General features: G+C 47.5%; 1 protein-coding gene across 2 annotated transcripts in view; it reads right to left on the reverse strand.

The window, feature by feature from the left end:
• The window catches only part of srcin1a (SRC kinase signaling inhibitor 1a), a 166,478-nt gene that overhangs the window by 40,503 nt on the left and 105,228 nt on the right, over positions 1 to 20,747 (reverse strand). Inside the window, exons 2-5 of one of the 2 annotated variants that reach the window (XM_029759995.1) lie at positions 15,176 to 15,205; positions 13,875 to 14,218; positions 8,540 to 8,566; positions 487 to 685 (exon numbers count right to left, since the gene is read on the reverse strand). In XM_029759995.1, the coding sequence (XP_029615855.1) occupies positions 487 to 685; positions 8,540 to 8,566; positions 13,875 to 14,218; positions 15,176 to 15,205 (600 nt within the window). Of the gene's footprint in view, positions 1 to 486; positions 686 to 8,530; positions 8,567 to 13,874; positions 14,219 to 15,175; positions 15,206 to 20,747 lie in introns of both variants that reach the window. The other variant, XM_029760004.1, reaches the window with a different exon arrangement.

Here is a 20,747-nt window from a genome sequence, read left to right on the forward strand (position 1 = left end):
ATAATTACTGTGTAAGTCAATGGAAGGGGGTGAGAACCATGAGCCTCCTAGGTTTTGTATTGAAGTCAATGTACCCAGAGGAGGACGGAAGCTAGCTGTCCTCCGGCTACACCATGGTGATACCCTACAGAGTGCTGTTGAGGTCACTGTAGGCCTTCATTGCAAAACAGTGTATTTTAATCAATTATTTGGTGACGTGAATATATTTACTATAGGTTTATCTAAAAAGGATAACTGTTTTAAAGTTACCCTCGTTTTTATTTTTGTGGAATTCCCTGAGGAGGATGGTCCTCCCCTTCCCCCACTGAAGAGCCTCCACTGATGTCATGTATATTATCTGTAAAGTGTGTGGTGGGTCTCACCTGGGGAGCACTGTCTTACTGTAGCAGTAGTTGGTAAAGGCTAAGACGTGATCATGTACACGTCATGTATAGTTTCTGTACTGTCTGGGTCATGTCCAGCTCCAGTGTGGGTGTTGGGTCTCACCTGGGGAGCGCAGCTTGTTTTGGCTGGCTGAGCGGGACAGGGGCAGACTCTGGCGGAAGCGGTTGGTTCGGCTGAACCCCAGGGGGATGTCAGCCTCAGACATGGTCTCAGCCAGAGACTCAGCCGAGGCAAAGGACAGCTTAGCGGCCTGGTCAGCTAGCCCAGACTGGGTGGACTGGGAGTGACGCGGGCTACGACTCTGGAGGAGAGAAAGTGAGAGAGAGTTTGTTTGGGGAGAGGAGTGTGAGAGAGAGGCAGAAAGAATGGATTTGACAGAGAGGAGTACGGAGAAATGTGAAAGAGTTAACAAACAATAAACAGATTATAAGACAAACAAACACAATTAAGATAATGTATCAGCATGTCAGGACCAACATTCATACAACTGATGCCATCTTTCCTCTTTCTGATAGGGTGGGATGGAATCATGTGACGGTGCCTGTTGTTTCACCAATGCTGACAGTAGAGGGTTACAGCAAGGCAGAAGTCCAGAACACAACACCTTCAGAATTAGGGATCCACTGAGGACAAGTAGGAATGAGGAAGATACAAAATATCCTGGCGGGCACTGAGATCAGTTTAAATGTTTTAACGCTTATGTAAAGTTCCCTCTCCCCCTACACCTGCATCCTCTCCCTATTGGTTGGGGCCCTGCTGGCCTCTGGCCAACCTTAAATTAGTGCAGGCCAGGGCTGTCTGGATTAGACAAGGCCATGTAGATCTAGATCAGGGCTGTCACTCTGGGTTTATTCTACTAGACTGGACCTGGCCTGGGCCCAGGCAGCATCTCTTCTTCCTCAGCTGCTCTGCTGCTGCTACTAGACTGTGTTCTGTTAGGCTGCTGTGTTCTGTTCAGTGAGCTGGCTCCCCTATCCCCACCGCCGGGTCTCCTCCAGCTCCCAGACTCCGTTAATGAGCTCCCAGAATGCTCGCTGACGACTGTTAGTATTGCAGAGCCAGCCAGACACATCGAGCCCACATTACATTACAGTACAGTGCCAGCGCCCCTCGCTAGCCCCTCGCACCAAGTAGAACACAACTTTTCCTCTGTTTGTTCTGTCGTTTTCATCCCTCGTTCTGGTTCAATAAGACTTCAGCATGTTTTTCTACGAGGCTCTCATTAATCTTGTATTTAGTAAGGCGAGACGCAGCCTCACAGAGTGCTGTGCTCATTGACTCCCAGCAGTGCTCGCTTTGGGGTCGTTCACAAATACACACAACATGAATGCACACACACCACAGGAGGCTGTTGAGGGGAGGACGGCTCATAATAATGTCTGGAACGGAGCAAATGGAATGGCATCAAACACATGGAAACCATGTGTTTGATGTATTTGATACCATTCCGCTCCAGCCTTTACCACGAGTCTGTCCTCCCCAATTAAGCTGCCACCAACCTCCTGTGATTCACATACATGTTCACAGACACACACATGCACACACACATGCATGCACACATGCACGCACACATGCACTCACACAAAGACACACACACGCACTGTTCATACTGCAACCACAAACATTTACACAGCGCAGTCACACACACAGCCCCACAACAGAGTGGTGGCACTTGTAAATGACTGCACTGTTGGAGCTAGGAAGATAAGCGTTTCGCTACACCCGCGATAGCATCTGCTAAATATGTGTGCACGACAAATCATATTTGATTTGATTTGGTGGGCCGGCAGACAGTGTCTGGGCACGCAGAGAGAGGGTGGCTCTGACGGATCGCCCCCACTGTGCTTTCTAATGGGGTCATTTATCTAAGCAACGACCACACTGAGCAGGGAGCACAACAACCCAGTCCATCGCACCGCACAGCAGCGCATATATTGTACACACAGAACACACTGCACACGCAACAGACACAAACACCAGCTCCAGTGAGCCGAGCAGAGCTCCAGGGCTAAATAAAGCCAGAGCGCAGATGGATAAAACACAGCCATCAGCTTGACTCAGCACAGCAGAGCTAAAAGATACATATCCTATAGAAGAGTGAGCCACATCTCTAATCACACCAATAATCAAAGGAGGCCTCTAGTGTCTCCAACACGCCAGTGAGCTGACGTCGAGCTAGCGCTGCTCCCTGGTGTTTGTTCCTACATAACAGAGGATCTTTTCAACAAACCACACCGAACCGGGGAGACCATGCAAAATATCAAACAGAACTCAGGAGGAAGTGGAGAGAGGGAAACTAGCTCCGTCTCCCTCACACACACAGGAGAGAAGATCTGTCAGCAAACTCCCGCGACTCACCTAATGAGAATCTTTCACTTTGACTGTTGTTGGAAAAACAGGTGTGAGTCATTGTATAGTCATTCTACTAAACAAAATTCTACTAAACACTTAAGAAACAAAGGTAGATTTCCCCCAGTGGAACAAAATATGTTCGCTCCATGCGTGGGAGGAAAGAAACCACATCGACTTGGTGTTGTTGCCGTAGATACTTTATGTAAAGGTGTCAAAGTGATATCCCACCGGGCACAAACGTCAATTCAACGTCTATTCCACTTTGGTTCAACGTAATTCCATTGAAATGGCGTGGAAGCAACGTTGATTCAACCTGCGGGCGCTCAGTGGGAAGAACACGGGGAGCGTTCCTAGAACCATTTCCTCCTGTGCGTCATCATGGGTTGTTAAATGCACTCACTGTCTGCTAGGAGATCTGTCATGCTAGACACGCTCTCTCTCTTCAGAGGAAAACAGTGATTGCACCTCTTCCACTTTTCTCTGCACCATTTCTTCTCCTCCCCCTCTCGCCTTCTCCGCCTCTCCCTCTCCCACTCCCTATCATCCTATGGTGTGAATTCAGGCTTTTTCAATAGCACTCAATTACTGTGAGGAGCCCACACTCTTATAATACCACAGAGGAAGAAAACAAGATGATCTTACAGGAAATGTAATTGAATGGAAAGGAGGAGACAGCAGGCTCCAACATACCTAGGACTATGAACTGCTTTAAATCCAACAACAAACCCAATCTCTCCCTCTTTTCTCTCTCTCTCCCTCCCTCTCCGTTTCTCTCTAAACTCAGCAAAAAAAGAAACGTCCTCTCACTGTCAACTGCAAACTTAACATGTGTAAATATTTGTATGAACATAACAAGATTCAACAACTGAGACATCAACTGAACAAGATCCACAGACATGTGACTAACAGAAATTGAATAATGTGTCCCTGAACAAAGGGGGGGTCAAAATCAAAAGTAACAGTCAGTATCTGGTGTGGCCACTAGCTGCATTAAGTACTGCAGTGCATCTCTTCCTCATGGACTGCACCAGATTTGCCAGTTCTTGCTGTGAGATGATACCCCACTCTTCCACCTAGGCACCTGCAAGTTCCTGGACATTTCTCGGGGGAATGGCCCTAGCCCTCACCCTCCGAATCCAACAGGTCCCAGACGTGCTCAATGGGATTGAGATCCAGGCTCTTCGCTGGCCATGGCACAACACTGACATTCCTGTCTTGCAGGAAATCATGCACAGAACGAGCTGTATGGCTGGTGGCATTGTCATGCTGGAGGGTCATGTCAGGATGAGCCTGCAGGAAGGGTAACACATGAGGGAGGAGGATGTCTTCCCTGTAACGCACAGCGTTGAGATTGCCTGCAATGACAGCAAGCTCAGTCCGATGATGCTGTGACACATCGCCCCAGACCATGACGGACCCTCCACCTCCAAATCGATCCCGCTCCAGAGTACAGGTCTCGGTGTAACGCTCATTCCTTTGACAATAAACGCGAATCCGACCATCAGCCCTGGTGAGACAAAACCGCGACTAGTCAGTGAAGAGCACTTTTTGCCAGTCCTATCTGGTCCAGCGACGGTGGGTTTGTGCCCATAGGCGACATTGTTGCCGGTGATGTCTGGTGAGGACCAGTCTTACAACAGGCCTACAAGCCCTCATTCCAGCCTCTCTCAGTCTATTGCGGACAGTCTGAGCACTGATGGAGGGATTGTGCGTTTCTGGTGTAACTCGGGCAGTTGTTGTTGCCATCCTGTTCCTGTCCTGCAGGTGTGATGTTCGGATGTACCGATCCTGTGCAGGTGTTGTTACACTTTGTCTGCCACTGCGAGGACGATCAGCTGTCCATCCTGTCTCTCTGTAGCGCTGTCTTAGGCATCTCATAGTATGGATATTGCAATTTATTGCCCTGGCCACATCTGCAGTCCTCATACCTCCTTGCAGCATGCCCAAGGCACATCCACACAGATGAACAGAGACAATGGGCATCTTTCTTTCGGTGTTTTTCAGAGTCAGTTGAAAGGCCTCTTTTAGTGTCTTAAGTTTTCATAACTGTGACCTTAATTGCTTACTGTCTGTAAGCTGTTAGTGTCTTAACGACCGTTCCACAGGTGCATGTTCATGAATTGTTTATGGTTCATTGAACAAGCATGGGAAACAGTGTTTAAACCCTTTACAATGAAGATCTATTTGGATTTTTACAAATTATCTTTGAAAGACAGGGTCCTGAAAAAGGGACGTATTTCATTACTGCTATTAGCCCATACTGTACATTTCATTGCTGTTACATGTATTTAACACCTTATTTATGGCACTAAACAGTCTTCATATATACTTCCATAACTTTTTTCAACTGGTACCAGGGGACTTTCAGACAAGTCTTGTGAGGCCTGTGGGCGTCTTAGAGGAAAATAAGCAACATGATGTTTTTGTGAGTCTCACCTTTCCACAGAGGGGCCATTACTGTTCGGATGCTAGACAGAAGTTGGCAGACCGGCTGTGCCGACTTTAGACAAGTCCCAATACGCTTACGGGGGTTGTAGAGCAAAACAAATGATTTTGTGAGAAGACCGATTTTCGGGATGCCTCATGGTCTGACCAACATCGCTCTAGCTCTGTTACCTTTCACCACAGATGTGGAAGTGCGACATAGGCGGATGCAGTGGATTGAGACACGTCCAAAGCAAAAAACAGATATCTCTAGTTTAAACTGATGGGTTTTTATGGCGATGTTTTTTTATTATGCTAATTGGATTTCCGCGGGGGCACGAACATCGACCTCAGGTGGTTTTAACTGACTTACATCACACTCCTCACACCTCTCTCTTCTTCTTCTCTCCCCCTTCTATTCTCTGGCCTTTTCAACCACTTTTCAGCCACCTTTCCTTTTTCGTACACTGACTGTACCAAACATTAGGAACTCCTTACTAATATTGAGTTGCCCTCAGAACAGCCTCAATTCATCGGGGCATGGACTGTCAAAAGGGATCCACAGGGATGCTGGCCCATGTTGACTTCAATGCTTCCCACAGGCGTGTCAAGTTGACTGTATGTGCTTTGGGTGGTGGACCTTTCTTGATACTCACCGGAAACTGTTGAGCGTGAAAAACCCAGCAGCGTTGCAGTTCTTGACACAAACCGGTGCGCCTGGCACCTACTACCATACCCTGTTCAAAGGCACTTCGATTTTTTTGTCTTGCACATTCACCCTCTGAGTGGCACACATACACACCCCATTTCTCAATTGTCTCAAGGCTTAAAAATCCTTCTTTAACATGTTTCCTCCCCTTCAACGACACTGATTGAAGTGGATTTAACAAGTGACATTAATAAGAGATCATAGCCTTCACCTGGATTCACCTGGTCAGTCTATGTCATGGAAAGAGCAGTGTTCTTAATGTTTTGTATACTCAGTGTACGTATTTCTCCTTTCCCTCCCCATCTCTCTCTCTCTCTACAATCTCGCTCTCTGTGCCATCTTTCCCCTTCCTTTCCCGCTCTGTCGCTCACCCCTCAGAGCGTCATCAGTTTTTCATCCGTCTCAAAAGTAGCTTCTCATTCCGGCTGTCTGTGTCTCTCTATGTCAACACCTCTGTTTCTGGACAGCTCTCAAAACAGCCGAGCACCCCTCTACTCCGTCTCCTGCTGCATTCTATGTCTGTTTGTACAGCCCTGCTCTCACACACACTCGCTCTCTCTCCCCACACTTTGTGCTATTTGACAAACAGGGAAAGAAGAGCCTAGAAAACAAGCAAGCCTACGGCTGTTCCGCGAAAATTGGAAACAAAAATTACCCCCCATAATAAATCAATCTACCTCCCTCTTACTCCTCACTTACTCTTTCCCCCTATCTCTGGCTTTCACTCACACCGTTTATCTCTCAGCCCCCCCCTCTCCTTGGCCGAGCGCAGTCTCTTTATAATACGGGGAGTCATCAATGCATGGAAGAAATTGCTCTGCCAAATTGCGCTGGATTGTTCGCTGATGCGATCTGCTCGCTAGGCAGGAGAGTGAAGAAAATGGCGTACTCTGGGGAGGGGGGATGATGCCTGAGATGGCTGGTAGCCTTCTTTGCCGAGGAAAATTAGAAAAGGGGCCAGGCCAGTAGAATACATATACATACCAGATCTGGGTTCAAATACATGTGTGTTTGAGTATTTCTTATTTAAATACTTTTTTTTCTGTGTATTTGAGTATTTTCAAATACACAGCCCAAACAAGTACTTTTACTTGAGTTCAAATAATATGTTCAAATACCTGGGTTAAATGCATGGGAGTGTATTTGAGTCAGTGTATTTGAGCATTTTCAGATACTTTCCAAGTGTATTTCCAAATGCATTCCAATATTCAACTGCTTGTTTAAAAATATATATATATAAAAAAAAAGAAGAAAAGGTTATCTGAAAATGTGTTTTGAAATAGTATTTGAACCCAAGTCTGATGCATACAGCAGAATAATCTCCATAGGGCTGGATTCTACCTCTTCTTCTACCTCTTCTTCTACCTCTTCTTCTACCTCTTCTTCTACCTCTTCTTCTACCTCTTCTTCTACCTCTTCTTCTACCTCTTCTTCTTGTCACCTGTTCTCCTCCTTCACTTTAATTCGGTCTATTTCAGCCTGTTGAGAATATGACTCAATCAGTAGGCTTTTAATTATATTCATCTCCGGATTTAGACACCGTGACGTCATTTATGTGGAGGAGCGCCGGAAAAGCATTATTAAGCGAGCACTTGATCAAGGGCGTGAAAATAATATTTCCACAAAGTCGTGGAAGTAAAAAAAAAAATGAAGAGAAAATCGAATATTGTGACAGCGATTTGATGACTCTCCAATAACTGCAGGCAGTCAATCCAGGAAAACCGCTTGTCTGACTGCCTCTGATTAGAGTTTGTTGGGAGCGCAAAGAAAAATGTCTCGACGTGAGAGGGGTTTTTTAAAACTTTTTTGGACACTGTAATAATTACATAGTTGTGGGGTAGATGGGTCAGGGATCTGGATTTTGATATCTGGTAACATTTCCACCCTGTCCGGATGATATTTCAGGGAAGCGTAAACCTCAGACGAGGCCTCTTCCCACACAGATGACAATACTTCCTGAAAGCCTCTCTGTGTAGATCCATGCTGTGCCTCAGCAGCCTCCAGATAACATAAATGAAACACAACCCTCAACACACTGTAAACGACGCCAGCTCACATAGACCCACAGCATGACACTTACACATAAACTCCATCTACACCGTTTACCTCAGTGTCGCACGCAAAACAGATATACCCTCACGGATGTATCCGCAGGCTAGACAGAACAGAAATAATACATGCCATATAACTGAACATTTCTCCTAAATACAGCATATCTAACCTCAAAGCCTGTCAGTAATATCGAAGGACGTCTGAGAAATGTCAAAGTAATATTTCCACAATGCGACAAGGCACTGTAATTTCTTTTTAACGTCTCAGTTAGCCTGAGTAATACGCTAGCAGGGTCACATGGATGTTAGCCATTAGCGCTAGGCGCTAGCTGACTGACTGAGGTGGCATTAATCCTGGGAGAATTGTTTCCTGCAGATTAAACGGAGCTTGAAGGCTTTAAGCTGCCGCTGCCGCCTGAGACTCGAGAGATGCCAACTCAGAGTCTGCGTGCCAGCGGTGCGACGGGCACAGGGCTGCTGCAGAAACCAGGCAGAGAGACAGGTGTGCCACCGTGCCATAGGAGCCTGGGGTGGTACACACACACACACAACAAGAACACACCACAGTGGACGGAGAAACCCAAACTGACACAGCGACACTGTCACTTACAGCACTGACCTTAAAGCTCCAGTAGTTGGGCTGTTGCTGGGGAGAGAGAAAAAGAAAGAGAGAAAAGAAAAGAGAGAGAGATAGAGGGAGAAAGAGAGAGGAGGGAGAGAAGTGTTAGACATTTACTCTCAAGTATCTGACAACAATGAAATCAAGATCTCTGGGAAATTGCATGATGGGTGAGGGAGAGAGAGGACAAGAGACAGAGGGAGCGATGTAGAACGAGATGGAGGGAAGAGGAGAGGTAGAGAGAGTGGCTGAAACAGGTAACCCAAAAGCCCTTGACAGTGACACACCAGCATCGAATGCTCTTAGAAGTGGGACCGTTCCCAGCCCCTAAATATGCTGCACACACCCTACTAGCCCACTCCCCACACTCACACATAGAGAGCACAGACACACAGACACACACAAACACGCACTATCCCAAGCATCATGTCATTATCCTCCGTCAGAGCCAACACAGGGCATATTGACAGCCCATTAAGGGAATCGTTAATACAACAAGAAGGTTACAATGTTCTTAGTAATTGATTAGCATTAGGTGTTGTGGATGAGGACAGGAGAGGGTCGAGGGGGGGGGTCTGTTTGTGAATGTAATGTTATAACTCAAACCAAGTAGGAACTAGTTACAGGCTGTGCCGTTTGACAGGATTAAATGAAAGAAGCGAAATTGAATTAAACGGGCCACTCTGTCAGTTGTTCAGATGTTGGCCTGTCTCCCAGACTTCACCGTCATCAATCGGCAGACAGGCCCCTTCTCTCTCTTCTTTTCTCTTCCTTTTTGCTCCCTCGCTGCACCTGCCTCTCTCGCTATCCATCTGATATTCTCTACCTAACCCGCTCCCTCCTCTCTTTTTGTCCTCCTCTCCCTCCCTTTGCCCCTCGCCACTGTGACACATGCTAGCCTTGGCCCGGAGAAGTCATCTTTCCATTAAAACATAATAACCATGGTGTGTTATAAACCAGGTCAGGCTTCCAACGGCCTGGAAACACCTCACAATCATATGTAAATGAAAAAGATGGCGACAGTTCATGAAGTTTGATTCCAAATCGAAACTCTTATTCTAGTTCCTTATTCTTATCTGCAGGCAATTTCCAGTTCATTTACCGGAGAGACCTTTTTCCCTACTGCCATATATCCACCGGCGTGAGGATAGGACAAAATGACAGGTAGCCTAGGTTTTCTTTATTTGATATATCGTCGTCGGCTAGTTTTTCTTTCTCAGTGTTTCCTTTCGATATTGCCTCATCATATTTTTATTATGGACATCAGAAAGAGTTCATTTGCAACTGATTGTTACTTGATCCTCTCCCCGTCTGTCTCTCACCCAGCGTAGTCATTTATAATAGATGAGCGACATTCATTTAACTATGAAAACCGAGGCAGCTAGCTAGCTGGAGAGCAGGTTATGGCTGGTGGGAATCCCCCCTGATCTACATGATGCCAGTCTTTCTAAGCCTAAGGTGTCCCTCCCTCTATCTCTCTCATTGACACAGTGTTAAACAGTCCTGCAGGGCCTGGCTATAGACTAAGGAGGCAGCCTGGTGTACAGGGCAGGCAGGCACACGGATACAATAGTAGCTACCTCTACACCCCATGCTGATCAATGGAGCTGAATTTTTAATGATCCGGTCCAGACTAAGTGATGACCTGGAGAGAGTGACAATATACGACCACAGGGCACCGGGTGGCACCGCCAAGACTCCCTGCCATGGCAACACCTATACCCACAGCTTCAAACTGACCCTGGATCTCCGTGCTCTGTCCACTGTATACCGTTCTCTGTTTCCCCTGTATAACCCGGAGAGAGGGAAAATGTACGCCCACAGGACAGCGGCAAAATGCCTTGCCATGGCAACAACAACTAGTCTGTTACCAGACCTGTTTGTGACAGGAATCAGCTATACAACACACACGTGCTTGGAACCAGGCTAAACAACTACAGCGACAGTCTGGAACTTTCTCTGGTTCTCTGAACCACATAGGTGGCTGCTGATTATATATGCAGATGAGCCTCCCTGACCAGTTCACCTTTTCTTTACACTACAGGATGGATGGGGCATGAGTTGAAATCAAAGGTTGGGATTGAGTTCATTGTAATGTCTAGCAGTGTCAGAACAGGCTAGAACGGTCAGATCCAGGAAGACCGAGTTTTGCTTACACTGACGCAAAATAAATGGAAATCGGCCCAAACCCTGAGCTTCCTTTACTGGGGAGCTGAATGTTACTAACGTAAAAACACTTATCTCTATAGGAGAATGTTGTGATGTCACTAAAGTCGACTAGAGAACACATTCAGTTAAACTCCACTCTTGGCCTCTCTCATTTCTCTCTGCTCTATAAGTAACTTCTATTCTATTCTACTGGTTTTATGTTGGAGGTCAGGTAAACCAAAGCTTTGTGCCTTTGTGTGTGTCGGCAGGATGGAAATGTGTGTGTGTGTCCATGTGGAAAGTAGGTCATGACTGGACTAGGAGGTAGGCTCTATTGCCTGTGGGATGGGCTGGGTTAGATTCTACCTGCTCATGTGTCAGTCAGTCATTCAGTCTAGTCTGCCTGGGCTCTAGGGTTGCCCCTGACAACCCTGGAACTGACAGACAGACAAAGGCTCAGCGGGAGCATTTCTGCAAGTGAATAACTCTTGAATTATGTTTTTTTTTTCCCCTCACAGACTAGTAATGTGAGAATGTTTATTGGGCATGTGCCTGTTCTGTGGACTGTGGTGTAATGAGTCTTGTTTACAGATCTAAGGTCAGAGTAAACAGCCTCTCTTTCTCCACCACTTCAGCTCCTGTTGTTGTTTGAACTGCACCTTGATTGGCCGTCCTACAGATTGGACTTTGAGTCGCAAATACTGCTGCCGTGTGGTAGATAGCACAGGCCAGTGGATTCTAAGGTAACGACAACACTTTGCGTTCAGTAACATAAAGCCGTTTTGTTTACCTTGAAGTATAGTTTCTGACCAATCATAACCTTTACATACAGTATACTAATTGAAAATAAATGAACCCCCCCAAAAATCCTACTCCGTGCCAAACCGTTCTCAGCATAAACCAGGCAAGTCAACACTCTGCATCCACCTCCTTAGCCCCAGATTTATCATAGTCACCACACACCAGTGTACCATACTAGCTAATACATACAGTATGACTCCACCAGCATCCCTAGTACTAAGCTGAAACATCTTTAACCCCCCCCAGATAATACATACTCCCGCTGAATTACATATTTACTACCCAATGTGTTTCAGGTCACAGATCTGCCTGCACCTCCATGCGGAATTAGAGGTGAGGACCAGGGGTTAAATGTATGCTGTTAACCCTCCCACCTCCCTCTCCCCTCCTATCTCTCCCCTGCCACGGCGTACACACACACACCCAAAAACACACACACACACATACGTACACCACAACCCCCATAGCATCCCTGCCTCACTGTCTAGCGTAAACACACACACATACACACACATACACACACACTCACATGTGCGGGAGAGGGCCGTAGGCAGGCAGGGTTCTCCGACAGAAGGACAGCCTCACAGACTGGAGCACCGCACTGCCTGACCTGCATGCAAAGCAGGCTGCGCTCTCTCCTTTCCTCTTCCTTCCTACACCCCTCCTCCATCCCCCCCTCCCTCATTCCATCATTCTCTCACTCACTCAGTCAGTCTCTCTCGCTCTATTCCTCAATCTCTCACTATTATTCACCTGTACCCACACACCTGTACACATACACATACATACACTCTACCAGAATGCCTGCCTTACACCTGCCAAACGCATGGAGCCTGTCGTCACAACAACCACAACAAACATAGACCAGCCCTGCCTTGACATACGAGACCCCCCCCCCAGACCTACACACACTCCCCCCTCACTAAATACCCCCCGTACTCCCCCTGCTCTCACCTGCAGAGCACCTGTCCTCCTCTCCTGTCCTCTCTCCTCTCCAGTCACACCAGGCTGTCCCTTCCCTCCGTCAGGTGCAGAGGATCCTCATACCGCTTTGTCAGTCTCTCCCTCCCTCTGGCGCTCTCTTTCTCCCCTCCCCTCCCTCTCTCTGGCGCTCTCTTTCTCCCCTCCCCTCCCTCTCTCCGGCACATGCGGCGGAAACTCTTTTATTTAATTCATTACAACACCAGGCGATTAACTCCTTCGCAGATGGGTGGCTGTCTCCCTCCCGCTGGCGCTGGCTAATTGACTAGCAGGCTGGTGAACTGGTTCCTCTGCTGCTTCCCCTACTCACAAGCACCAACGGACATTTTAACGATAATCGACAAGACCATGGTGAACAAAGGACACATATATATACAAATACAATCAGTGGGAATAGGGGCCAGGTGTGCGCAATGAAAGAGGGATCCGTGATCCGTTTCTCTCTCTCTCTCTGTCTGTCCCCCTCCTCCCCCCTGTCCATGTTTCACCCAGACGATCGGATGCACAACCAGTAGGTGACAAGGAATTCCAGACTTTGCTGCTCTCACCCTCGTGCCCTGATGACGATATCCTGGCGATTTAGGATTTGTAACTCTCTCTCTCTCTCTCTCTCTCTCTCTCTCTCTCTCTCTCTCTCTCTCCAGCCTGACCTTTGCAATGTGATATCACCGCTTTCCATATTAGGGAGAGGTTTCTGTGGCAACCATGGACTCCACCTTTCTCTCACCCACCCTCCCCTTTTCTCGCTCTCTCCCTTCCATTCTCCCAAAGCTCTTGTGATTACTTTGGCTTTGCCTCTTTACACACACACACACACACACAGAGAGTGAGAGAGAGAGAGAGAGAGAGAGAGAGAGAGAGAGATAATATGGAATAGGTGATTTGTAGAAAAGGGAGAGTAAAATAGCTAAATATGAATGTACTTTATTATGTTACCTGATGGAAGGAACACCCGAGGGAAAGAGAGAGAGAGATGGAGAGAGGGGGAGAGAGAGTGAGAAAGAGGTAGATGGAGAGTGCTGCGTAGGTGAGAGTGTATTGTGTGTCAGCTTCATGCTCCAGTGGGGCCGCCCTGCCCCTTTATGAGGAGGTCTACAGGCTGGGTGACTAAACTGTCAGTCCAGACAAACATACACAATGGGCTGTGACAGCCTGATAAACACTGCTAACAAGGTGATGCTGGGCCATCAGACATCTCTCTCTCTGTCTCTCGCTCTCTCTCTCTCTCTCTCTCTCTCGCTCTCGCTCTCTCTCCGACTGAGAACACTGATCATCTTTCACACAGAGCAGCCCCAGTTATCCCCCACAGACCTACAGACCCAGAGGCCAATCTGAAACTACTGCACTGTAACCAACTCCACCCTAGCCGTGCAGTGGAAAATAAAGGTAGGTGTGTGTGTGTTACCTGTTCGCGCGCGGCTCGCTCTCTGTCAGGCTGCCTCATGCTGCCGTGGGAGGGTGAGGGCGAGGGGGGGTTGTGGTGCTGATGCCCGGGGTGCTGCAGCTGGGGCGGGTACTTGTTCTTCAGGTGGTCCATGAAGGCGTCCCTCTTGCGCTCCATGTCCACCTTGTGCAGGTTGGTAAGGGCCTCCAGGCTCTGGGCTGCGATGACCGTGTGGCGGTGCTCCGAGGTGTGCACCAGACCCACGTTGGAGAAACGCCGCGTCCCGTTCCCCAGCGTCCGGTACTCCCGCGGGTACTCCAGGTCATCCGTCGAGATCATGTGACCGCCACCACGCTCTGAGGGATCTGAGGTGGACGGAAGGAGGGAGGGAGGGAGGGAGGGAGGGTGGGTGGGTGGGTGGGGGTAGCAGGTCAGGTGGAAAGTGGATCGCCACACACAGGACAGGCAGGCAGATACAGATGTGGAGAGGAATGCACACAAACGTCCAGACACACAGACAGAGGCAGTCAGACACACAGACAGAGGCAGTCAGACACACGAACGTACACAGACAGATTAACACAGAGGAGGAGAGGAAAGCGATAAAGGAGAGAGAGAGAGACAGAGAGAGGGAACGGGAGAGAAAGAGAGAGAGAGAGAGAGAGAGTGGGATGGGATGTTAGACTCATTGCCACCAAGACGGAACAAAAACCGAACAGAAGAGAGAAAAGCGTCTCCCTGCAGGATTATTGATCTCAACTTTAGAGGGGGGGGGAATGCTCCTGCAATAGATCAAAGTAAAGAATGTAGCAGAATTTTCTCTGCAGGATATTCCATTTTTCTGCTCCTATTTGTCATCTGAAGTGCCTTTCATTGCTTTCTGAAGACACAGAGAGAGAAAAATTACCTCTACAAAATCGGGGAGGCAGCTGCAAGAAGAAGAAACTCCCTGACCTCAACCCCATCGCCCCCCACCCCCTCCAAGTCCCCCACTTCCTAACTAATCTGTCTCCATTCATCTAAACACGCCCCTCCTCTTCCTCCCCTCCTCCTCCCTAAATATCCAGGTCTCCCTCCCATCCTTCCAGAGGAGATAGCAGACAGAGGTTATGGAGAGAGCAGGGCTCTGAGGACGCATGTCTCCCCGACAGCCAGGGTGGTCCTTTATCACCTCTCTAATCAACACAGACGACACCGGGGTGGGGGGGAGGGGGGGGGGGGGGGGGGGGGGGTGAGTCGGTGACACATGAAATGGGTGACAGTGGAGATCAATGAGCTTAAAGCATGAGAACAACAGGGGTGCCATTCGCCCACTCAGTTACCTTGTTTTGGATAACAGGCCCCAGCGTTGGCTAAAAGAAGAAACATGCCCAAGGTTAATCTGTGTGTGCAAACACACACGCAACCACACAAACACACACGCACACCTATGACACAGTCCCACTCTCTATGTACCACCTGTGTAATGGATTATGAATGGAATATGTATGTGTATGTAGTTATAAAGGCTGTTATAAATAGTCGTGGCTTGGTATTACTGTTTATATTCCACTAGCAGCAGGCTAATAGATGGTATAATACATCATCCATCATTACCCAGATGGTTCAGATACCCAAATACTTTTAAATACAACAGTTGGCAGGATCTAATTAGAATCTTTCTACTCAAAGCAGGTACAAAAATAATGAATTCAAAAGCAGGTAGGGATTTTTTTTGGGCTAAACTAAAGGCACAGAAGAAGAAAATAAAACCCGGTGAAAAGTAGTGAGGCTTCGTTGGGCTGAATGAAGTGGAGCATCTGCACATTAAAGCCTCATCAGGATCATTTTTGATGGAGCTGAGCTGAGGGAGGGATGAAGGGGGCAGAGCGGCGTGGCGCTCCTCAGGTTAGAGGCATCAAATGAACCGGTAATTACCACACAGAGCTTGGAGGGAGGGAGAGAGAGAGGGAGAGAGAGAGGGAGGAAGGGAGGGGGCTGCCAAGGCTGGACACAACAGGTAGGACTCTGAGGACCAGAGGCCACACAGGCTGTCATGGATAGACAACCACTTGGGGGGGGGGGGGTGTGGCGTTGTGGATTGTTCAGATGATTACGGGTCTCGTCCCCTGTGTTAATCATTGTGCGCGTGTGTTATTCATTCGAGGTACTCCTCGCTCTTTTGTTTGGGTTTCAACCCTGTGTTTTGTTACGTGTTTGTTTGGTCTCCGTCTCCGTGCCTTTACACGGCACGCCATAATTTGGGGTATAATAAAAAAAAACTATTACGCATCGCTGCGCCTGTCTCCAAAAATTCTTCATACCAGCGTGACACTTGTCAACAAGTAGACATGCTGTACAACCTCTCCTCTCCTGTAATCAACCTATTCACAACCATAACCACACCCTCTCTCTTTACCCAATCATTTCAAAGCGATGGGCACCACGGTACCACAGCACACTGATTATAAGGATCTCTTTAAATTCTCGTACCCTTCCATAACGCTGTGTTAGGGAGCACTGATAGACCGGGGTGAGGCTAAATGGACTGACCTCTTGGGTAATAACATTAGTATTGAGCACTCTGGTGGAGATAGTTACTACATTACATGCTGCTGGACGTGTACATTTAGCCCCCCAGATCTGTGGTGTACACTTCATTAGATGGAGGCTTATATTGTGACCTGGCCCTGATTAAGGGGCCCCATATGCATTATAATGGCTGGTCAGGCGGGGCCCCCTAGAGAAGCATAATGATGTGCCTGAGCATCAGCCACGGTCAGCCACATTAACAGGCTGCTTAGCCAGGGTCCTGAACAACTAAATGAGCTGAATATACAGTGGTACATCAATATAATCACTGTCACTCAGTCGTTCACTCACTCATCACACATCCACTAGAGTTTAGGAATCTATTATTTTGGGAGAGATACAACACATCTCTGTAACTGTTATAGTTCTTGTAATGGTCAAGGATGAAAAGGCTTGGTTTCTAATCCAGAAGGTCTGCAAGACATTCAACACAAACCATACTGGAGAACTACCAATTAGTCATTCAGTTACATGGCTACCTACTAGAGATCTACTAACTAATCATTCAGTTACATGGCTACCTACTAGAGATCTACTAACTAGTCATTCAGTTACATGGCTATCTACTAGAGATCTACTAACTAGTCATTCAGTTACATGGCTATCTACTAGAGATCTACTAACTAGTCATTCAGTTACATGGCTATCTACTAGAGATCTACTAACTAGTCATTCAGTTACATGGCTACCTACTAGAGATCTACTAACTAGTCATTCAGTTACATGGCTACCTACTAGAGATCTACTAACTAGTCATTCAGTTACATGGCTATCTACTAGAGATCTACTAACTAGTCATTCAGTTACATGGCTATCTACTAGAGATCTACTAACTAGTCATTCAGTTACATGGCTACCTACTAGAGATCTACTAACTAGTCATTCAGTGACATGGCTATCTACTAGAGATCTACTAACTAATCATTCAGTTACATGGCTACCTACTAGAGATCTACTAACTAGTCATTCAGTTACATGGCTACCTACTAGAGATCTACTAACTAGTCATTCAGTTACATGGCTATCTACTAGAGATCTACTAACTAGTCATTCAGTGACATGGCTATCTACTAGAGATCTACTAACTAGTCATTCAGTTACATGGCTACCTACTAGAGATCTACTAACTAGTCATTCAGTTACATGGCTACCTACTAGAGATCTACTAACTAGTCATTCAGTTACATGGCTATCTACTAGAGATCTACTAACTAGTCATTCAGCTCCATTGCTACGTGGTTGGTAACCTGTTCACACAGTCGGTGCCCGTCTTGAATACAGCCCTGTTAAGAGTTCAGTGGGAAGGAGGAGGATAATAATAGAAACAGGAAGACAGGTTATTCGTCTTTATTTGTCACAGCCCATATATTTCCACATAAGCTTGCAAACAACGACCATGACATGCGAAACAATGGGTGCAAAACCCACGCAGGGGCATCACCATTTAAAGCTCCATAAAAGAGGCATCATGGAGAGGACAGCTGCAGAATAGTACTTCATCTTGAGCGTGGCTTGTCAGACGTAATGGATTGAGTGAGTCTACTGCAGTCACATAATGCCAAGTGATGTAGCGCTCCTAGAGAGAGAGCGATGGGGGATTGGTCGCATAGATACCATAGGAACTGACCTCTGAACTCAGCCAATGAGGCGCCTGCTTCTCCTCAGAAGAGAGAGGGTACGTTCAAGAGCATTCAACTGGCAAAACAAACAACGATTCAGCCGCGGTAGGCAAGTAGAGATGCCTGAGGCTCAGCGATATAACGCTGAACCCTCCCTTCACCCCCAAAAAGAAAGGAATGTAAGATCACACAGAGCAATACTCAAACATAATTGTTCATGTATTGGATGAACTATCTTTTCTGACAAGCAGCAGGGCTCTTTTCTGGAGCTGTATGCAGTAATACAGAATCTGGCAGAGCCTCTGTGTTGCTCAGAGTGCCCTGGGATGTGCTACTCATACAGAGGCATCCATCCAACCCCTGCACCACCACCATGCCTCTTCTTACACCCCAGCTGCCTGCCCCAGCGGCACACACCTTAAGGGGGCATCTCTCCCCAGCCTTCCCTCGGAACCGCCAGGCACCACTGCACCAGGGATGGAGCATCCGGGGAGCTCATAATGAGCATATGGTATGGCCACTGAGGAGAGCGAGAGAGATAGTGTGAGAGAGAGTGATAACGAGAGAGAGAGAGAGAGTAATGAAGAGAAGGGGGGGGTGAAAATTGCAGATGGATGTCGAGGAGGAAGGAAGCCTGTATTTGAGGATATTAAACAAGCGGAGACAGGGAGGAGGAGGAAGGGAGGGGACCTGGCTAGTCTCACATCAACAGAAGGCATCATGTTCTCCAGAACACAATGGGCTGGCCTTGCCTGCTAACCTGTCTGCCTGTATACAGATGGAAGGGGGGAGATGGGGAGTTTGGGAGTTGGGGAGGGGGAGATGGAGAGGTGGAGATGGAGTGGGGAAATTTAGGAGGGGGAGATGGAGATGAGGATATGGAGAGGGAGAGATGGAGAGGAGGAGATGGAGAGGGGGAGATGGAGAAGATGGAGAGGGGAGATGAGGAGGGGGAGATGGAGAGGAGAAGATGGAGAGGGGGAGAGGAGGAGGGGGAGATGGAGAGGAGAAGATGAGGAGGTGGAGATGGAGAGGGGGAGATGGAGAGGGGAAGATTAGGAGGGGGAGATTAGGAGGGGGAGATGGAGAGGAGAAATGGAGAGGGGGAGATAGAGAGGAGAAGATGGAGAGGGGGAGATGGAAAGGGGGAGATGGAGAGGGGAGATGAGAAGGGGGAGATGAGAGGGATAGATGGAAAGGGGGAGATGGAGAGGAATAGATGGAGAGGGGGAGATGGAGAGGAGAAGATGGAGAGGAGGAGATGAGAGGGGGAGATTGAGAGGGGGAGCTGTTATCACAACCTGTGTTGTGATAATTGTGTTGTTTGCTCTATAACCTGTTAGTTCATACACCTTGCTGCCATGATATATAGGCCTAAAGGCCGAGACAATAAGAAGACACAGTAGCAGAATAAATTCAAGCTTGCTTCATCACAAACTGGAGAGCAACATCAGTCCGGTGGAGGCCAGAGGCACATGTATGAATCACTGTTATAATCATTTTCCAGTACGGAGAATTAAGTAAAACCACGTCCAAATCCCTATCTCCACCCATAGCTAATTTAGGAAAGGGACAATTTTAGCTAGCTAGCCACCGGAGGACAACAAAACAACAAGATGCAAAATTCAAGTTGTTTTCTGTCAATGACTTTTTGCTTTTGATGTGATTGGCAAAGTTCACTGCTCTATCTGTGTGATTTGTGTGATGCCAAATCCAAAGTGGCTTCCCTTGACACGTTTTTTGGTGCGCCAGGACCATTCACATTTGAGCTCACTCAGTTTAGCCCAACGCTGATTGGCTACTATTGTAAAAAAAAAAATAATATTAAGGGAGGCCAAATGCGCGCTTGCTTCCCTTGAATTCAATGCTACGGGCGGCAACAATGTCATTCACTTTTTGACCAGACAGCATCAGATAGATGGGCTACAGATACAGAGACAGAGGGGCGCTGTTTCGTTCGCTCGGATGCTTCCTCCAGTGAGATACATTCAGCCTCTTGTGAATTGAAGGACAATTATGAAACAGAGAGATGAAATATACATTATTTTCTTTTTTTTGTCATTAGATTTTTTGGGGGCGCCTGGCTTCCCTTGGCATTCATGAATACATGCCACTGAGGAGATGAGGAGATGAGGAGAGATGGAGAGGGGGAGATGAGGAGGGGGAAGCCAGACCCAGGCTGACCCCAGTCTGACCCCAGCGGGTCCCAGTGGACAGGCTAATTTACTGTAGGACTGTCACTGCTCCACCAGGAGTTTCAACGTCACCATGGCAGCACAGGGCGAGTAACAACCAATGAACCAGAGAGGATGAAAAAGATGTCAGGCACAATCCCTGTTCAGTGAAAAGGAAAAGAAAACAGCACACTGCAAATCTGGCACATCCGTTTGACTGCAGGAATCCAATCAGGCCCATAGCTGTTGGCTGCCATTACTCACAAGTCCACCACTCAGGGAGCAGTTTACACAAGAAGGAATACCACCAGGAAGGAGGAGAGAAGATGGGAAACAGAATCAAGTAAGAACAAATGTACTAATCAGGCCCTGTCACTGACTGCTGGTCACAACAGACAGCCAGTCAGGGACAGAAATTGACAGCTATGGGCAACATGTATTGCGCAGATATGTATGTGTGAGTGTGTTTGTGTGTGTTTGAGTGTGTGTGTGTGTGTGTGTTTGAGTGTGTGTGTGTGTGTGTGTGTGTG

The sequence above is a fragment of the Salmo trutta genome, chromosome 1 (genome assembly GCF_901001165.1).
Source record: "Salmo trutta chromosome 1, fSalTru1.1, whole genome shotgun sequence".
Lineage (NCBI taxonomy): Eukaryota > Metazoa > Chordata > Actinopteri > Salmoniformes > Salmonidae > Salmo > Salmo trutta.